This window comes from Muntiacus reevesi, chromosome 4 (assembly GCF_963930625.1).
Source record: "Muntiacus reevesi chromosome 4, mMunRee1.1, whole genome shotgun sequence".
NCBI classification, from domain to species: domain Eukaryota; kingdom Metazoa; phylum Chordata; class Mammalia; order Artiodactyla; family Cervidae; genus Muntiacus; species Muntiacus reevesi.
The window spans coordinates 76,194,150-76,214,069 of record NC_089252.1 but is presented as its reverse complement, the minus strand read 5'-3'; the positions used below and the strand labels follow the sequence as shown (position 1 = coordinate 76,214,069).

The following is a 19,920-nucleotide window of genomic DNA, read 5'->3' as shown; positions in this document are numbered from 1 at the left end:
AACTTAAGCTTTTCTCCCCTTGAGACCCATGTGTGATCATTATAACCCACCATTTGTCTTGACCCATTCACATTCAGGGTGAAGAGATTATATCCCAGAATTCCCAGGAGAGCACTGCAAATGAGAGTGAGGGTGATACATCATTCCACGTCTCTGGGAGCCAAGCAGCAAAGGTATGTGCAGGACTTTGCCTGCCTGAGTTTATAATTACTTCCTTCTGTGGCCATCTCTATTCCCTCTAGAAAAGGCTTCTGCACTTAAGTGAATTCTGTGAGGGCCAGAAAAAAAAACATACACACAATATTATAATCACTCTTGAGTATCTCAAGGTGTGCCGTATGTTATACAGTTGAAAATCCTCTTCTATTATAGCCTCTTATTTTCCCTGAATTTGTATCTGAAACCATTTTAGAGGGGAAATAGGAAGAGATCAAAGTGTTTTGTGAGTGTTGAGAAAAATGAGTTAAACCATTTAAACATGTTGTTTGAATATGCAAAATAGAAATGTAAAAGCCAAAGCACACACTCAAAAGCTGTCACCACTGAGGACTAAAATAATAGTGGTAGTCCTTATGCTCTTCTGGGCTACTCCTGATGCTGTTGAGATTTTAAAGCAAAGAAAAATATATTTATAAAAGTTTCTTACAATTGGGCAGGTTATATACTGAGAATCTCAGATTTAAGAACCCTGCTCTGGATATAATTTATAATGCCATTTGAGACTGCAAAAAGATCACTTAGTATGAAAAATTCTTTTATTACATGGTTCTCCATTTTATTTGTATCAAATACCTCCACCTTGTTCTCATAAAAAAGTTTGAGGCAGACAATATTCTGTTACTTTGATGCTTTGTCCTAAGCAAACCTCTCAGATTTTGCAAATCAGAGAGAATCTTATGCATGATTCCTATTGTATTTTGAATTTAACCAACATTTCATTCTATACTGAATGCCTGTTTTATTCCTATGTCACATACATGCTGTAGTGCTGGAGGGCTGTGGGCTTATGTAAAAATCACACATGGTTGGGTTGCCAAATCACCCAAGTCAGCATCAAAATGGCTCCCTCTATCATCTTGGGTTCAAGGCCATGATACGAGAATGGGGCAGCCTCTGATTCTTTCCTCAAAAAAATGGTGAAACAGTGAAACAGTGTAGTTGTACATGCTGAGGGAGCAGTGTTGCAAGTTATGGGGTTGCTCAGATGACCTAAAATGGCTGTCCTTTGCTTCTTAGGATGGCGAAGAAGATAAAGCAAGTGATGGAGAAAAGGAGCAAGAGAGTGATGGTGATGAGAGTGGTGATGACTCTGATTAGACGACAGAAAGATGCTCCTCCCCGTCTTTGCCAGCCACTTACCATTCTGTGTTCAGGGTTACAGGTCTGCTGCCTGCCTGTCTTTCTAACTGGAAGCATCCTATTTTGTCCTTAAAAAGGGGGTTCTATTGAATCAACTCAGTTGTGGATTACACAGATTGTCTACTAACCTTAAAGACGGTGACTTAATGTCTACTATATTAAAGACGAATGTAGCGTTACTTACCTGTTTGGGTGGACATGGCAGTGCTGTGCTGCACAACAGTCACGAGCAGCTTTGGGAACTAGTTTTCAAACTCTGGATTTATTTTACAATTTAAGCTTGTACCAGTTTTCAAATAAATTGTAAGTTCTGCCTCAGCTACCTTTTCGAATTTCTTTCGTAGGTGGAACTGAATTGGAGTTTGTGCGGAGAAATAATGGAGAATTAAAACACATATTCCCTATTAAAAGGACTGTCTTATTTGAGATGAAAACACATTTGGAATCTTTTTGGAGGAGTGGCAGATTTCTTTCAGTGCTCAAAGAAAGTCAAATGTTTGGCTGCATTTTGAAGTTTTTGGTGGTTATGTAGACATATAAGACAAAGGTGAAAAGGGCAGCATCCAACTCATGTTAACTTTGCATAAATAATTTTTATTTCCACATTATTCTGACTTATACCTATAATCTAGTTACAAGAATACTACAAAATTACTTGTAGTTGATTAAAAATAGAACATTAAGCATACACTTCAGCTAAAACGGGGAACTCTTCATGTCTTCTGCTCTTATTTCAGTGCCAGACTGTTAATATTTAATATTTGTTAATATTTCTACCTACTTTATACTCTCCAGTAGTGTTAGGGTGTGACTGGTTGGGTTTTTATGTTGTTTTTTGGTGGGGTAGGTTATTTAATCATTGACCTACATACACATTTTTGACCCCTTCACCCTCATGTACATAGGAATCCATAATCTTCCTTGACATTCTTTGTTTCCCCACCTCATTGTGGTTTTAGTGTTGAAATGAGTTCACAGTAGGCTCATTGGTATATATGGTTTAATGGTTCTTTATCACATGTACATGTCAGTGCTAGTTTGACTGTCTTTCAAATGGTTGTTCAGCTTTACATTGCAAATGTTCTCCTCCCTTGCTCTGTCACTGGCCCATTTTTGGAGGGAAAGGGAGGAGAAGGGCTCCTGAATTGTCACCGCCTGACTGGAAAGCAAAGTAGCTGGGGCAAGCAGTTTCCTTTACAGGGACAGCTCTATGTAAGCTTCAGGCACGTAGCGAAAGACATGGTGTGAGGAGCAGGGATCAGATGGGACCCTTTACTTGGAATGCTGCAAGGCAAAGGTGCACTTCTTGTACGTTGCATACAGCAAGAGGATGGAGCGTAACATCTGTTTGCACATGGTCACTGTCATCTGAATCTGCGGTTCCTTAAGTCCAGTGGGCCACTGGTGCTCCCGGCTAATGATTTTGCAAAAGGCTGACTTGTCTGAAACTCTGAAGGTCCCAGTCCACTTTGGTGGCTGAGCCGTGATGACCCTGCCAAAGACAGAATCCACTCCACTGAGGCGGACAGGCTGAGGCTTCCTGACCAGCCCTTTCTTGTTGTTCATGGTTCGGAGCTCTGATGTGTGACAGGGCAACTTGGGACTCACCCCAGGCTCCAGGAATGGGCTGTCTAGGACTAGAGTGACCTCTTGAAAGCACAGCTGCACTTCAAGGTCAGAAGGGGTATGTGGGAAGCAGGGGGAAGCCCTAAAGGGGTGCTTGGAAGAAGGGGTAGGTGTTGTATGCCGCAGCCATTGGAAGCTCTCATCCAGTGGGGTCCATGGTGACCAGAGCTGGTATCCTGCCATTGACAGTCCTAGAGGAGAGGAATCAGAACATGGAATTTCCCTAGCATGCTTTTGGCAAGGATAGGGCTGTTCAAATTCACATCTGTCTCAGTATTAACTTTACCTTACTCTGTAGTTCTCATGAACAGATTCCAGTACTTGTTAGGATACAAGTAATTCTATAAAGGGCAGTAGAGGATAGTGGCAAGTATTGAATATGGTAACTGCTGTGTGTACTCTATTAAACCTAATCACAAGCCTCTGAAGATAGGTTTTTACCCATGGTACAGATGAGGAAATGGATTTATCCAAAAGAGTAGCCCTGTGTGGTATTAGGATCTGTGCTGTGTTGATAACTGCTAAAGACAGAATCTGCGCCTCTCAGGTGGCAGAGGCTGCTGGCACTGCACGGTGAGACATTATTTGTGGATGAGTGCTCAGAAAGTCCTGTCTCACCAGATGTTTGTGACTAAATCACATGTACTTTATACCGTTGGGTCTCAAAGGGTGATTCTGGGACTGGTGCCTTAAGTGCCTGTGGAAACATGGAAGAAATGCAGATTCTTGGGTCCCCTGCATTCTTCACTTAAACCCTCTAGGGGAGTCTGATGCACCTTACAGGTTGAGAACTTACGCTGTTCCTTTAAGGAACTTCACCGTTTACTATTCTTAATTATGGACAGTCAGAAGATCAGAACCTCTTTTGACACAAGTGACCAGCTCTCTCAGAGCCCTGGGGTACTTCTACCACCACCTCAGAGGAATTACACCAGGCAGGAGGGGAAAAAGTTCCCAAGGCCAGACCTTTTTTAGTTTTTAAAGATTTCTGGTTCTTCTACGTGTGTGTGTTTTGGGCTTCCCTGGTAACTCAGCTGGTAAAGAATCTGCCTGTAATGCAGGAGACCCTGGTTCAATTCCTGGGTCCGGAAGATCTGCTGGAGAAGGAATAGGCTCCCTATTCCAGTATTCTTGGACTTCCCTGGTGGCTCAGCTGGTAAACGATCCATCTGCAATGCAGGAGACCTTGGTCCAAAGACTGGGTTAGGAAGATCCACTGGAGAAGGGAATGACTACCCACTCCAGCATTCTGGCCAGGAGAATTCCATGGACTATTAAGAATTATAGAGTCGCAAAGAGTCGGACATGACTAAGCGACATTCACTTCACTGGATATGTTTTGTTTTTGTTTTTTTCTTATCTGTGAAAGACCCACTGGTTGAGATTTTTTCCTTTCTTCTTTGAAGATAAAGGAAAAGGCATGGAGGATATGTTGCTAACTCAAAATTTACCCAAGTAGAATTTAGACTTTCCATCTTTCTACTTTAAAATTGTCAGTATATAAAGGATTTCACTGAATTCAAGAGAAATGTAACATTTATTCAGCACTACCTACTATGATAAGGGGCATGGCAGACCCTTTTCTTTCTAGTCAAGTATATTTCTCTGTACCTTCACTATTCTTCCACAAAGGTAGCAGCAAATGGGATCCCATCCCACCCAGTAATGGCCCAGGAGAAGTTTGACACCCTCACCATAGTTTGTGAGACAGTGAAGTTTTGTTTTGAAAAGAGAATTGTTGGGGACATTTGAAACAGAAGACCTGCCCCTGACAGTGGTTAGTAGAAAGAAGATTTGTTGATTTCCTCCAGCTGGGAATGTTTCTCCTGAGGTATGCAAGCTCTTGTGCATACTGTGTTCAAATATCAGGACTGCCTTAAGATGAGAAGGTGACAATCAAGGGATAGTTATCTGTTTGAAACAGCCTGTGAAAGGCTTCTGGTACTTGATAGTCTGACCCTAAGAGCACACATCCAGGATGAGGGCTGCTCTGGTACCCCATCAAGGCAAGGTGGGTGTGGAGAGTGTTAACTCTGAATATATGATACAGAAAAAAAAAAATCCAGGAGTCTTTCTTCCTTGTTTCTTGAGAGGAAATAGGGCCAGAGGGAAGACTTTATCAAATGTTCAGCCGGAATACTCAGCAGAACCAACATAGGATGAAAGAGGGCGTCCGACCCCAGGTCCCTTCCACCACTTTTACATAAGGATCAAATAAAGCTAGTTCACCGCTCACTCCTACCAGCCACGAGTCTCCATCATCCACTTCAGAAGGAGTTGAACCTAGTCAGCCTGTTCAAGCTGCTCTAAGAGCTCCCAGGTAGGGAACACCTGCTTCTAGCCCCAAAGGTTTTCCTTTCATACCCTTCCTCCCACGTCAAGAAACCCAGTCCCTTCATTTCCGCACCTGGGAACTGGGAAGACCGCGTCAAAGTGCAGCTGAGGTCCTTATGAACTGTGATCCCGAGGGGCTGGAGCTGCCTTGAGAGGGGCAGGCTCCCCCTCCCTGTCAGAAGAGGGGCTTGTCCCCCGGGGACCCCTACCCCCAGGCAGGGGCCGGACGGATCTGGCCGAGGCGGAGGTGGTGGTGGGACCCCGGGCCCGGTCCCACCATCCGGGCCGTGGTCTCACCTGCTGAACTCCGCGGGTCTCACGCTCCAGAGTGGCGGTGGCTGTTCCCTGACCGCATCTTTTCTCCACCGGGTGCTTGGCAACAACCTTTGTGACCCAGGACCGAGGCTGCGGGGTGGGAGGGGGTGGGGGTGGGGAGCGGAGAGAGCCCGAAGCGGGTGGGGGGGATCGAAGCGCCCCGCTCGCTCGGAGCCCTCATCTCACTGGAACACCTGGTCCGGGATTCAGCCTTCAGGAGTGCTAAACCGAATTCTGTTCCCCTCCACCTCTTCCCCACCTCGCCACAGCGATGTGCCTTTGATCCATCTGGTCAAAGAGGACTATGGAGCCCATTTCAAAGACTAGCCAGGAACCTGACTGCATAAATGTCAGGGGAGGGGGGAGCTGTGGTTAGTATTAAAAGGTAAGCGCTACCCTTTAAACCCTGCCCTGAGTTACCCAGAGTTCTGAAGGCTTTTGTGGCTGCATTGAATAATCCCAGTGCAAGGACCCAGACAGGTGCTCCCCTGTCAAGATGGAGAAAAACACATCTCTCCTTGACTTCCCAACCAAAAACTTTGCTTTCTGTTAAACTTCAAAAAGGAAGATTCTCATTCTCAGAAAGCTGAAAAACTGACACTTTCACCTTAGTAAAAGAGTGATTTGGCTACTTTTAAACTTCATTGCAAACAATTACTCCGGAAGGCTGGGGGGAGGTAGGTCTACCCAGTTGACACCTATATCCACAGTGCCTGACTCTCACAGTGCCTGGCAGGGTGCTGCATTTGTAGGAAGAATTAACCAATGGCCCACCTGCCCTTCCCTTACCCAGAAACCGCCCATGCACTTTGTGAACCCAGGGAACACAGTGCAAACAGCTGTCAGGCTTGTGTGACTCTGGGTGAAGCTGAAAGGGAGAGACTGGGCATCTCTGGGATGGGGTCAGGCTGAGATCCTCGTTTGGAAGACCAGATAGTCTTGAGGGACTTGTCAAGGATTGTCAGATGCCCACTGTGTGTATGTGCGTCCCTGTGGAAGGAGGGATAAGTGGGGAGAGTTGGAGAAGGTTGGTGGCAGAGAGGGGAAAGGGACAGAGAATGATGAATCTTGGAAGAGACTAAAATGGTTTTAACTTACCACTTTTTACCCCAGTAAGCTTACTTTTATTTTCCTCTTGAATAATTTTGCATAGTTGCAATTTTTTTTTAAAAAGTGTATTTTGTTTTCCCCTTCAATTTATCATCTGTGTTATGCTGCCATAGTATTTTTCCTGATTAGCATTTAAATGACTGCAGAATACTGCTCTGAGTGGCTATACCAAAGTTTAGCTATTCCCCAACTGTTGAGACGGAGAAGGCAATGGCACCCCACTCCAGTCCTCTTGCCTGGAAAATCCCGTGGACGGAGGAGCCTGGTAGGCTGCGGTCCATGGGGTCGCTAAGAGTCGGACAGGACTGAGCAACTTCACTTTCACTTTTTCACTTTCATGCATTGGAGAAGGAAATGGCAACCCACTCCAGTGTTCTTGCCTGGAGAATCCCCGGGATCGGGGAGCCTGGTGGGCTGCCGTCTATGGGATCCCACGGAGTCGGACACGACTGAAGTGACTTAGCAGCAACAGCAGCAACTGTTGAGATTTTTTAAAAACAGATTAACTCAAAGAACACCTCTGCACTGAAAGTGTTTTTTTCAATAATTTTGTTAAATAATTCAAAAAGTTTGAAAATGTATACAGCTCTTGCTATCAAATTACAAATTTCCTTCTGAAGAGAGTGTCAGTTTAGTGTGATCAGCTAATTGCGACGTTTATCGATTTCCCTTCAGCCACTTCATAACTGAAAAAAACATTTTGTTCATTTGATAATTGCAAAGTGGCACATCATGTTCTGTTGTTTAAAGGCATTTAAAAAATGATTTGTATTTAATGTGGTTTAATTGGCTATGCCCAGCTTGGTTTGGACATAGATCGCAAGCTTACTTGGGCGCACTTGAGAGAAGGGGTGAATGCGGCCCCATGCGCCGCCCCCCCCCATTCCCAACGACCACAACCGCCAGAGACGGAGGTGGGTAATTGAGGGGGATCTTTGCGTCTGCGCACCCTATTTTCCTCGTCGGCGTGGGGCGGGTCTGTTCAGGGGCGTGGGAGCAAAGCGAAGACGCCACCGAGAACTTGATAACGCGCAGGCGCGCCACAGGCCCTGGGATTCGTGGGTACCCGGGCCAGGGTGTGGGAGAGCGGCGCAGGCGCCCTGGCGGCCTGGAGGGTCGAGGCGCCTGCGCAGCCGCGCTTCCGCAGGCAGCAGCCATGGCGGGACAAGAGGACCCGGTGCAGCGGGAGATTCACCAGGACTGGGCGAACCGGGAGTACATTGAGGTCATCACCAGCAGCATCAAGAAAATCGCAGACTTTCTCAACTCATTCGGTCAGCGGGCGAGCAGGGGGAGGCTGGGAAGAGGGAAGCCCGCTGAGGGCGGGCACCGAGGAGCTTTGAAGGGGAGTCTTGAGCGCCCTAGGCTCCTGATGATTTTCGCTTCCTCCTTCAGGCCGCACCTTCCCCCTCTCGCCCTGACCCCGGGCTCCACTGGACAGTCCCTGTGGGGTTGTCCTGCCCCACACTGAGCTCATCGGCAGCTTTGCCTTTACCCCGGATCCATTATCGAGTCTTTCCTTTTCCCGGACACGTCCTGGCAACCCGGTCCATCGTCTGCGCCTTTTCTTCTCTTCAGTCGCCTCCCTTCCTCCTCTGTGCTTCGTTTCCAGTTCCCACTTGGCTCTCAGAACGCGGCATGATCTTGTCACTGCCCTGTAAAGACTAGAGGTTTCCCATCTCCTTTCGGATCGAGCCTTCCAGTCGCCCCTCCGGCCCCTCCTGTCAGTCCCTCTTGTCCTGTGCTGAGCGGGAGCAGACGAGGGCAAAGTAAGGTCCACATCTTGTCACGCCATGGACATCTCTGCGTTGCTAGTATGAAACCGACAGTGGGTGTTCTGCTTCTAGCAAAATCTTTCCTAGGCATTAGCCTACTCGTGACAGTCTTGAATTCTTTCCGCTTTGTCCCACATCCTTCTGGACAGCAAGCCCGTAGCAGAGACCCCCTACCTCCTCCAAGTGTTTCTTTGACAGAACTGAGCACTCGGTAGACTTTCTATGTCATCAAAAGGAGTGGGAATGACATTTTTCCAACTGGTGTGCTTCTGGTCCGTTCTTCTAGCAATGTTAAATGCTTAAGATTAAGGAGGGATCAATGATGTGTAAGAAAAGATTTCAAAAGGAATTATTTTCTAGCTAGAGAACCTGACACATCCTAAGGAGTATAAAGACAGAGCAAAAGTTTGATCAGAAGGCATCTGCAAGAGAAACTAAGTCTTGAGTACAAGCCTCTCTCTTAGGCTCGGTGGGGGAAAAAGCATCATTTTCCTGCCTTTAAGGAATTTCTGTCTTGAAAATGAAATAATGACAGCTTCAGAACAAAGCAGAATATTGTTTATGTTTTAATATATTTACATACAAGGTGTCCTGGTGTGGTGGATTTCCTCACTTAGGGAATGGGAGCGATGTTAGTATTAATGAGAGACAAGAATAGGATAAATTTTATGTCAGTGACACAAATTCACACGTATAACTTACTATAGTGGTTGTAATAGGAAATGGTAGTCAAGAAATCATAGAAATTATGTATCCTGAAATTATTTTTTAAATTTCGTGCAAACTCTTCCAGTGTTAGTTCTCCTAATGGTCTTTTCTGCTTCCCTAAAGAGCTGAACTATTATGGGGGTTCTTTAGGGCACTTTATACTTACAACTTTTCCTCAGATGAAGGACCAGATAAAACAAAATATTCCATGCGCAGGGAGGGATAGAGTGATGACAGAATGACATCTTTGAAACTTTGGCTTAGACTGGAGAAGCAGTGGAATGTGGTTGGACAAATAACTGACAAAAGAATTTTTACTTTTTAAAAGATATTTATTTGTTTGGCTGTGCTTTTTGACCTTTGTTGAGGCAACTGGGATCTTTAGTTGTGGCATGTGGGGTCTAGTTCCCTGACCAGCGATTGAACCTGGGCTCCTTGCATTGGGAGTACAGAGTCTTAGCTACCAGACCACCAGGGAAGTCCTGAGAGCTTTTACTTTTAAAACCAGAAGTAAAAGACTTCATTTACATGGTAGGAGTTAATATCTGATACGTAGACACAGAATATCCTAACAGAGTATTAAGAATGTCAATTCAGTAAATAAAGCATCTAAAATAAGTTAAACTGGGGCTGTTTTTCATAATTAAAAGTGACCTAGTGTCTCAATTCCCCCAGTTTGTATCTAGGTAATGTAGTAACTTCATTTCTGAGCATTCAATCATATTAATCCACCTGCAATGCAGAAGACCCCAGTTTGATTCCTGTGTCAGGAAGATCCCCTGGAGAAGGGTTAGGCTACCCACTCCAGTATTTTTGGGCTTCCCTGGTGGCTCAGTTGGTAAAGAATCCACCTGCAATGCGGGAGACCCTGGTTCGATTCCTGGGTTGGGAAGATCCTCTGGAGAAGGGAATGGCTACACCCACTCAAGTAATTCTCCACTCCTGGAGAATTCCATGGACAGGGGAGCCTGGCAAGCTACATACAGTCCATGGGGTTGCAAAGAGTCGAGACACGACTGAGCAACTTTCACTTTCAATCATATTAATAAACATAATAAACATGCATTCATCTCTGACATAAAACTTTTTGGCATGTTACTGTAGTTTTAGTTGGTGAGTCTTGGAATTAACCAAAAATTGAAGCATTTGAACTTAGAATTTGTGGAGGAGAAATGTCTCTTTTCTTGCTATATAAGCAAGGAAATATATGCTGCTGTGAGATTTTATCAGATACATGTGAGTTACATTTTATCAGATAGAAAACAAAGGCTTTTCTCTCTCTCTCTTTTAATTTACAGCAAGTCCTAGACTAAGGAAATAGACACACAGGATTCCAGTCTTTTAGGATCTGGAAGAAATAGTTTCGCTTGACTTTGGCCATTATTTTCCTTTAAGGTTGGGGTAATGGCCTAACATTAGTAATTACTAGGTGATTTTTGAAGATTTTAGAAAGTGGATTTAGTCCTTTTAAAGAAAAGAGCAGTTAATTACAAATAGGAATAATTAGGAAGCACAATTAAAGGTTAAAGCAATTTGACTTAGCAGTTAGATATACCTGAGGCAAGATCCCGAAGACTGATGATATCACGATATAAGAGTTTAGACAAAGACCAACAGGCTGAGAAACTGGATAAATCATAAAGATGGTTGAGTACATTGTCTTGGCATTGGATGACTTAGGATAAATGAGTGTGGGGTGTATTTTCCCATTCTAAGTCATTTGCATGATTCCTCCATTCTGATGTGTGGCTGGGGGACTTGTATCATATGTGTAATGTGATTTGGTGGTACAGAGGTTTAGCAGGTGTTTCCTTTAAGGGGGCATCTGTAGCTCTTTGAAAATGGCAGCAAACCTACCATTCTCACCCTGACCATAATAGGCTGTGTAGGCCATGTGTGGAGAGGGAATTGTTTTTCCAGGATACCTAATGACTGAACAGCTTTACCCTGTGATTCTGGCTGGTGAGAGTAGGGTTTTGATCCATTTGTGGTTTTCTCTTTGAGCGTGGGAGGATGCTCAAAGCATCACACGCATCATGATGTACCACAAGCATCCTAACACTGGGCCTATTCTGTACTTTGAATGAATGAAGTTTCTAAAACTAGATTGTTACAAGTGATAGCTTTTTATTTTTATACCTTTTCCCCCTGACTCTGAAGCTAATACATGCAGAGACATGTAACTAAAAAGACAGAGTGTGTAGCTATTTTTAAATCTCGATTTTTTTTTAATACTTAGCCAACAAATATTACTTGCCTGTTGTGACTCCAGCTGTGTGTCAGATGCTGTGAGAAAGGAATAAATAAGAATAAATGGACAGAGCCACTTCTAAGAGGTTTAGAATTTTGTTGGAGAAATAAAGTCTTCCCTTGTGGCTCAGTCCATAAAGAGTCTGCCTGCAATGCGGGAGACCTGGGTTCGAGCCCTGGGTTGGGGAGATCCCCTGGAGAAGGAAATGGCTCCAGTATTCTTGCCCAGAGAATCCAATGGACAGAGGAGCCTGGCAGGCTACAGTCAATAGGGATGCAAAGAATCAGACATGACTGAGTGACTGACACTTTCACTTTCACTTTGGAGAAATAAGATCTTATGAGAAAGACAGTGTTGATTTTTGTAGGCTAAAGTTATGTGCAGTAAGAGTTGAGAGAAGTTGTTTGATAACTGGCATTTGTTAGCAGTGGCCATGTATGCACGCCGGTAAACACCCTGATGAGGACAGATGGCATTTTCAGTTACAGGCTGATGATAATGTACATATAAACGCATTGTGGTTTCAAATTTGCCCAGCTGCCAGGTATTTTGTTTCGCAGTGTTTTGTTTGAACTAGTATGTATTTAATGGAATATGAAATATAACTGAAGTTTCTAGAGTTCAACATGTTAAATTTTCAGCAGCGCTTATCCGTGCAGGCCAGCAACATGGTGTTGTTCTTGGGTTCTGACTCATCACCAGATTGACAGAGCTGGAACAGAACAGCCACCCAGGAAGGAACCCTCCCTCTCACCACGCTACCCCTTCATTTTGGCCATGATTTTTTTTTATGGGAAATGACAGGTTGTCAGTGATAACATGCGTGCTCATTCTGAATAGTGTTTGAGCTTCTAAAAACCAGGCTGAAAAGAGATCCTGTTGGCCCTGGGAATTAGAAGCAGCAGCACTTGCAGATTAAACACCCCCCCCCCCCACACACACACACACCACCCCCCACCCCCCTGCTAAGAACATGTATAGGTATGGCTGAATTCCTTCACTGCTCACCTGAAACTATCACAACATTGTTAATTGGCTATACCCCAGTACAAACTACTTTTGGTGTTTAAAAAAAACAAACCCAATATTTAAAAGAAGAAGGAACAGTGTCCAGGATAGGCAAATCCTTACACAAGAGGGAGGATTATGTCCACTTTGAACTGACTTGAAGGAGAATACTTAGATAGGCAGGATGAGTTAAGATTTGGACTTGATGAAATGAAAGTCGAGGCAAGAATCAGGGTGTGGGAGATTTGTTACATTGGGTGCTGAAGTACTTTTGCATAACATCTAGGGAAGAGTTGGAGGATCGTGAGCTAAGTGTTAAATCACTGGGTGGGAGACTGTCTTGGAGAGCAGATAATTAGAACTTCAGAAGTGAGGATTATTGAGTGATGACTGAACATCAGTGTTGGAGGAGGGTGGGAATAGTTAGCATGCCTGGAATGTTGAGAACAGTTGGAGGAAGAGTGGTCAAGTGATTTCTGTTAGAGAAGTTTTGTAGGGGAAAGGTATCTTAGGGCATGTCTAGGTTTCCTCTTGGGCGAGGTGGTAAAAGAGACTGGAAAAGGTAGAGGAAGAAAAGGAACTTTTTGCAGATGGAAGGCGGGCCCCACAGGGTTTTTGATACTCTCCAGGTTTTCTCTTGTTCCAAAAGGCCTGTGCAGGAACTGTTGGGTCATCAAGTGCCCCAAGAGCAGCAGCGTGGCAGGGCCTCCATGAGCTCAGCAACACCACACCTTCTCTCCTTCTCAAGGTCCGCTGCTTCCGTGGCCTCTGCTTTTCTTCCCTATTGAGATTATTTTCTTCCTCGTGTCATTTCCCCTGTCTTGGAAACTCTTGGTTTGCCCATTAATTATCAAGTGGCCATCTCTACAGCCTTGGTGTACCAGTTTTTTATTTTCTACGGCTGCCATAATAGATTACCACAAATGCAGTGGCGCAAACCACATACATTTGTTATCTTAAGTCACGTACATCTGACGTCCAGCAGTGGTTTGCTGGGCTGAAATCAGTGTCAGCCCAGAGCCTCTCTCCTCAGCTGGAGGCTCTAGGAAAGGAGCTGTTTCCTTGCCCATAGCTTGTAGGCAGAACTCCTTCCCTTGCAGCTGTAAGAATAAGATCCGTATTTCCTTGCTGGTTGTCAGCTAAGGACCATGCCCAGCTTCTAAAGGTCTTTTGCATCTCTTGGTTCATGGCCTCCTCATTCCACCTTCAGAGCTTGCAGTGACAGGTTGAGTCTCTCTCACATCCCTTATCCTTCTTCTGCCTTTCTCGTGCCTTTCATGTCTATATTTATGGACTTGTGATTACATGGGGTCCATCTGGGTTATCCAGAATCTCAAGGTCCTTCACCTCAGCCACACCTGCAAAGTGCCTTTTCCTGTGAGATATGTATTTGTGAGTTCTAGGGATTAAAGCCTGGACATCTTGAGGGGGAGCAGTATTCTCTGCCTGTCACATTTGGTAGGAGGTTAAGCAGATCCTCCCTAAGCAGCTGTGTTCCTAAGATGCTTCTCACCTATCCTCCCACTGCCTTGCTTTGCCCACTCGCTCCCATTTGTGCCTTGCATGATACAGCATTCCTCCTCTTCATCTTACGGGGCTGGCATGTGTCTGCGTCTCTAATGGCATTAATCCTAAACGTCCGTCTTCTTTCACCAGATATGTCTTGTCGCTCAAGACTCGCAACACTGAACGAGAAATTGACAGCTCTTGAACGGAGAATAGAGTACATAGAAGCCAGGGTGAGTATGCCAGGCACGGGGCTTCCTCATGAGGCAGGCGTGGCTGTGTGAAAGAGAATGCACGTTCTCACTTGTTGCTGTAAAAACCTGGAAGCAGAGACAGGCTTAGAGAAGTTAAGTACCTTGCCCGAACTTAAACCTGCTTTCTGGGACTCCGAAGCTGTCGCCTTTTTCTACCACTCCCCAGCTACCTAGGATATAAAAATTTAATAAAATTTTAGAGCCTGCTAATGCTTTTGAGTTTATCTAACTGTCAGTTTTCCTTTGACAGGTGACAAAAGGTGAAACCCTCACCTAGGACTGTGCCATGCTGCTGCTGGGAAGTTCGCTCTTAAAGCACGCAGCCTCTCGTGGGAAAGGCCCCAGCAGCCTTCAGCTCCTTCCTCTCTCCTTAAAGAACAACAGGGCTTATTCTTGTTTTTCTTTTTTTCAAAAGTGTGGCCTTTGGGCTCGGCCATGCACACCCAGAAGTGTGATGTGGCATGTGGGGAGCAGTCCAGGGGACCTCTCGGAAACATTGTTAGGCATTTTACCTCTTCAGTAATGTTCTGTAGAACTACTTGTCAACACATTTGAGGCACTGAGAGCCAAAAGCCTGGAAGTCTGTCAAGGTCCTCCCCACCTCTCTCTTTCCTCCTCCTCCTCTCTCTCTCTCTCTCTCTCTCTCTCTCTCTCTCTCTCTCAGTCTCTCCTTATAGCTCTGATTGCCTGTGCATTGATTCTATAAACAGTCCTTGTCTTCTTCCCACCTTTGGCTGGGAGTGGGAAGCAGTCCTGGCTGAAATGCCCTGGAGAGGTGGCTGCCAGAGAATGTTGTTGCTAACCCACCAGTTTCTTGTCCTTTTGGGGAGGTCAAGGCCAGGCCCCCACTTGGCTTGAAAAGGGACATTTTCAGAGTTTTCTGTCTGTCACTTGGGGTGTCTTTACCTCTCATATTTCCCTAATAAACTCCTCAACTTTATCTGACTGCTGTGATTGTGGTGGGGAGAGGAGCTAGAGACGGCGTGCACCTCTTCCACAGAAATCTGATGTGTGCGATTCTTAACAAAACTTTCAGATGTAGCCGTTTGATCAAAGCCTAGGTGGCTTGCCAGCTGGAGCCCCCATATTTGAACTTTGAGCTCATTCATCCTGGGAATCCTTTGGTCATTCAGCAGACATTTACCAAGTACTTACTATGTAGGGACTTAATGCTCCAATAAAATATATAGTGTTGAATCAAGTGTGATGCTTACCGTCTATTGAAATACCAGCATCTACACAGTTTAACTGCAATCCATTGCAGACAATGAGTTTTACTAGGTACAAGCTAAATGTCTACTTTTATTTATTCTTTCATTTATTTTTATTAGTTGGAGGCTAATTACTTTACAATATTGTAGTGGTTTTGGCCAAACATTGACACGAATCAGCCATGGATTTACATGTGTTCCCCATCCCGATCCCCCCTCCCGCCTCCCTCCCCATCCAATCCCTCTGGGTCCTCCCAGTGCACCAGCCCCGAGCACTTGTCTCATGCATCCAACCTGGGCTGGTGATAAATGTCTACTTTTAAAAAGGAAATCATTTAAACAGAAGTGTCTAAAACTTTTCATTCTAGCATCAAAGCTTACTATAAACTTGTGCCAACCCACTAGGCTTAACCCCCATTTAGAATCTTCACTTTAGTCACATAGAAGTCATCCTCCCTATTCAGATCTTATTTGCCACTGAAGGTCTAGCTTAAGGCAAGCGTCCTCCATAAAGTTTTCCTGACTGCCTTTTCATTGAGTGCTGCAGTGATGCTTTTCTCAGTCCCTCCCATCCTGCTGTGCTAACACCACTTCAGCCCCAAGTTTGATCTTGTTCTCCGGCTTAGTGTCTGCATCTTACAGTATATCTGAGCACCTTAGTCTCGTGTTGTCCAGCTGGGTACTTTGCAGAAGGCAGGCAGTCAGTAAATACCAATTGAAGTGACTAGCAGAGCTCAAGCTTCGAGCACACATCTGTGCTTAGATCCTTGTCTAGACCTTTGGAAGACCATCTGAAGTAGTACCTTCATTTAAAAAGGTGATGTTAAAATGGAGGCAAAACTGTCATCCTTTACTTTGGTAATGGCTGTTTTTGAACGTTACTGAGCTCATCTGGTATGCTTTTAACAATTGCTTGAGATTGTTATTCATAATATCTTCCCTGTCCCTTCTGGGATAAAAAAGTTACTATTCCTGAAGTTCAGGTTTTAGATTATCTGGTGCTCTGCAGTCAGTTTAACAGATACTTATCAAATTCCTACTATATTCAGTGACTATAATGAGATAGTAATAGAGGCAAAAATGATGGTAATCTTCCTTAGATGACATGTGAAATGATAATTTTTATGGTGCTATAGACATTCCTTATTGATATTAAAGTAATATTTCTAAAAGAAAAATAGTGCCCTAAATAATATGATGTTGCTAATGGTAAGCTACTAGTTGTAGGGAAAACAAGTGGTATGGAAACCAGTGAGCCCAGCCTCCTCTAGTAGAGGTAACTGCTCCATCTTACCTGATACTTTGAGGTGTCAGAGTGCTTTCCTGTGTAATCACCCCCTTTATATATTGAGCCTCAGCTCACTCAGGGATATATAACTAGCATTATCTATAATTTATTGAGTGCTACCATGTGTTAGATGTTCTAAGTGCTATGTGTACTTTATGTCATTTAATCCTAAAGCCCTAACAAGTAGGCTTTCTTCATGAAATTTTTTTAAGATTCTTTTTTTTGATGTGGACCATTTTTTAAGTCTCTATTGAATTTATTAAAATACTGCTTCTATTTTGTGTTTTGGTTTTTTGGCTGCAAGGCTTGTGGGACCTTAGCTTCCCTACCAGGGATCGAACCTGCAACCCCTGCATTAGAAGGCAAAGTCTTAACCCCTGGACCACCAGGGAAGTCCCTCCATGCACTTCTTTAGAGAGGCTGAAACTTGGGTCAAGTCATACAGAGTTAAGTAAAGGTGCTAGAATATGGACCTAGACGTATCTGACTCAGATTCTACTTCTGAATGTGGTATAACCAGATCTACAACTTTCTCATTCCTAGTTCAGTGCTATTAAATAATTTTTAAGCTGATACACACCAATATTAGTTTTACCTGCCTCTTCACTGTCCTTCCTTTGGTAAAGAAGGCTTCATGGGTTTTCCTGGCTGTGTCTGGCAAATGCTGTTCACATTGATGTCTGTGTCGTCAAGTTTCACTTCTTCCAGCTTCCTTTCTCTGAATGCTTGTGTCTTGTCTTTTCTGGAAGTTTTGCCTAGGGAATTTTATCAACTCTGGCACTCTGCCTAGCTATCTGTGGGTTTCCTTCTGAAAGACCGTATTTGGTCAGGCTCCAGAAATTGGGATTTATTTCTCAGGTTATACACATCTTTGCACATAGGTCATTTCGGCCCATAAGTAGTGTTATGCTAAACCACCATTTATTTTGACCCCAATGTGTCCCTTCAACTTATTAGAGTTCTGATACATTTCACTCTCATTGATGATGATAAAGTTATGGTTTGCATTTTAATCTATACTAAGTCACTGAGATTTTTAAATTTAAACATAAAATGTTTTATCCTTTTATAACAAATTAGATGTTGATAGGATAGCTCCTTTGATTTGACCCATTGGAGATCAGGAGTTCAGAGAGGTTAAATGTTAATATTGTACCCAGCTTTTCTGAATCAAGATTGTTCTCAGTCATCTCATCATCATGAACAAAGTTGTTCGGGAGAAAAGAACTATCAAAACTCAACAGCTAAGATAACAAGCTAATAAAGAAATGTACAAAAGATTTGAACTGATACTTCAAAGACTAAAGGATGACAGGCAAGGTCATGAAAGATCTTCAACATTGTTAGTCATTGGGAAAATAGAAATTGAAGCCTCAGCCAGATACCACCTTATGCACTCTATCAGAATGGCTAAAGTTTTTCAAAATGCACAAAATCCTGATAATACTATGCAGGCAAGGATGTGGAGCGACTGGAACACCTATACATTGCCGGTAGGAATGCAAAATGATATATAACCCATTCTGGGAGAACAGTTGAGCCATTTCTCACGAAGTTAAGCATGTACTGACTGTGTCTCAGCAGTCTCATCTGTAGATGATTCTCATCTAAGAGAAGTGAAAACTTAAGGGGCACACACATAAAACCTGTGTACAAATACAGCTTTATTCATGATTGCTCAGTGTCCCTTAGCTGGTGAGTATATTGTGGAGTACCACTTGGCGATGAATAAACTTCATACATTCTACAATATTGATGAATCTCAAGCATGCTAAGTGAAAAGCCAGATTCAGAATTCTACATGCTGTGTGGTCCCATCATATGACAGTCTGGAAAACTATAGAGATGAAAGATGTATCAATAATTGCCAAGACTTAAGCCTGGGGGTAGGGTTTGATTACACTCATTTTGGGGGGTGGGAGAGGGTGGATTGTTCTGTACTTTGATTGTCCTGATGGCTACATGACTGCATTTTATCAAAACAGCTCTACACCAAAAAAGAGTGAACTCTACCATATGGAAATTTAAATTTAGGGGGAAAAAATAGCCTGGTTAGACACATCAAACTCATGGTAGTTATTGCCTCTGAAGAAGGAGGGGAAACAGAAGGTGGAAGTTAAAGGAATTTTGTCCTCATCATTTATGTTGTCTTAACTTTAAAAAGTAAATATGACAATGTACTGTTAATTTTATATGGTGAGATTATCAGTGTTTGCTTTATTACTCTATACTTTTTAATTGGTCAAAATATTGTTGTTTAGTTGCTAGGTTGTATCCAACTTTTTTGGGGCCCCATGGACTATAGCCCAACAGTCTCCTCTGTCCATGGAATTTCCCAGGCAAGAATACTGGAATGGGTTGCCATTTCCATCTCCAGGAGATCTTCCCAACCCAAGGATCAAACCTGCATCTTCTCCTTGGCGGATGGATTCTTTATCACTCTGCCACCAGGGAAGCATAAACAAGGCAAAATATATATTAAAAGAAAATTCTGAAAAGGCAGAGAAGTAGAAGAAAAAAAATCACTAGTTGTTTTGAAAAACGGGCACGTTTTCTTTTTGTCTCTACTTGTTTGGCATAGTGTAAAATGTACTCTAAGAACAACATAGCCTGTAGCTTGGACTTAGAATACCCAAAATACATTTTCCTTCCTCTTTAACTTTTGCAATGATACAATGTCAGTGTTAAGGTCTGTGTTTGTTTAATAACTTGTTTTAACTTATTTCCTCTGTATTCTCTTGTGGCAAATGAAAGAATTTCCATTGATGGTGGTGATATAAAATTTCTTCTGAGATGTGTTCAACTGGGTATGCCTAGAAAAACTTTGAAAGGAAGTACAAAAAACTGATACTTATTGCCTCCAGGGATTCTTTTGAGGTGGTTGAGGGAACTAGGATGAAAGGGAAAATTTCACTTTATCCTACTTTTCTGTATAAAACTCAAATTTTGTGATCCAAAATGGAGACCAAACAACTTGATTAATAAAATAAATAATAGCGCAGATGTTAGGGAGAACATGGCAAAAACCATGACGGTCTTAAGGCAAGGAATGAAGCAAAAGAAACGCTGTGTGAAAAACCTTGGGAGGCACAAAAATCCAACGTTCAGAGGAAACCCTGGGGCAAGATGGCCTAGCGCCACCCTCCGCCGCAGAGAAGATTAGTCCCCTAAGGTC

General features: G+C 43.6%; 3 protein-coding genes across 5 annotated transcripts in view; 2 read left to right on the top strand and 1 right to left on the bottom strand.

The window, feature by feature from the left end:
- FANCD2 (FA complementation group D2) overlaps positions 1–1,762 on the top strand; it is a 51,453-nt gene extending 49,691 nt beyond the window's left edge. For all 3 annotated transcript variants that reach the window (XM_065933169.1, XM_065933171.1, XM_065933170.1), the window contains exons 43-44: positions 78–173; positions 1,237–1,762. In XM_065933169.1, the coding sequence (XP_065789241.1) occupies positions 78–173; positions 1,237–1,317 (177 nt within the window). In that variant the 3' untranslated portion in view covers positions 1,318–1,762. The remainder of the gene's footprint in view (positions 1–77; positions 174–1,236) is intronic.
- An 869-nt stretch (positions 1,763–2,631) lies between these two features.
- Positions 2,632–3,168, bottom strand: FANCD2OS (FANCD2 opposite strand). The gene has a single exon (XM_065932239.1). It carries the CDS (start codon positions 3,166–3,168, stop codon positions 2,632–2,634), a length of 537 nt encoding a protein of 178 aa, XP_065788311.1.
- A 4,683-nt stretch (positions 3,169–7,851) lies between these two features.
- Positions 7,852–15,443, top strand: BRK1 (BRICK1 subunit of SCAR/WAVE actin nucleating complex). The gene is made up of 3 exons (XM_065933168.1): positions 7,852–8,018; positions 14,143–14,225; positions 14,497–15,443. Exons 1-3 carry the CDS (start codon positions 7,901–7,903, stop codon positions 14,521–14,523), a joined length of 228 nt encoding a protein of 75 aa, XP_065789240.1. The 5' UTR covers positions 7,852–7,900; the 3' UTR covers positions 14,524–15,443.
- Positions 15,444–19,920: the final 4,477 nt, after the last annotated feature.

Bases quoted from the DNA above. Each gene is read 5' to 3' on its own strand.
- FANCD2OS (XM_065932239.1), bottom strand. From the start codon at position 3,168: ATGGCAGGATACCAGCTCTGGTCACCATGGACCCCACTGGATGAGAGC.
- BRK1 (XM_065933168.1), top strand. From the start codon at position 7,901: ATGGCGGGACAAGAGGACCCGGTGCAGCGGGAGATTCACCAGGACTGG. The intron at 8,019-14,142 runs GTCAGCGGGCGA...TTCTTTCACCAG, and splicing joins AGACTTTCTCAACTCATTCG to ATATGTCTTGTCGCTCAAGA. The intron at 14,226-14,496 runs GTGAGTATGCCA...TTCCTTTGACAG, and splicing joins TAGAGTACATAGAAGCCAGG to GTGACAAAAGGTGAAACCCT.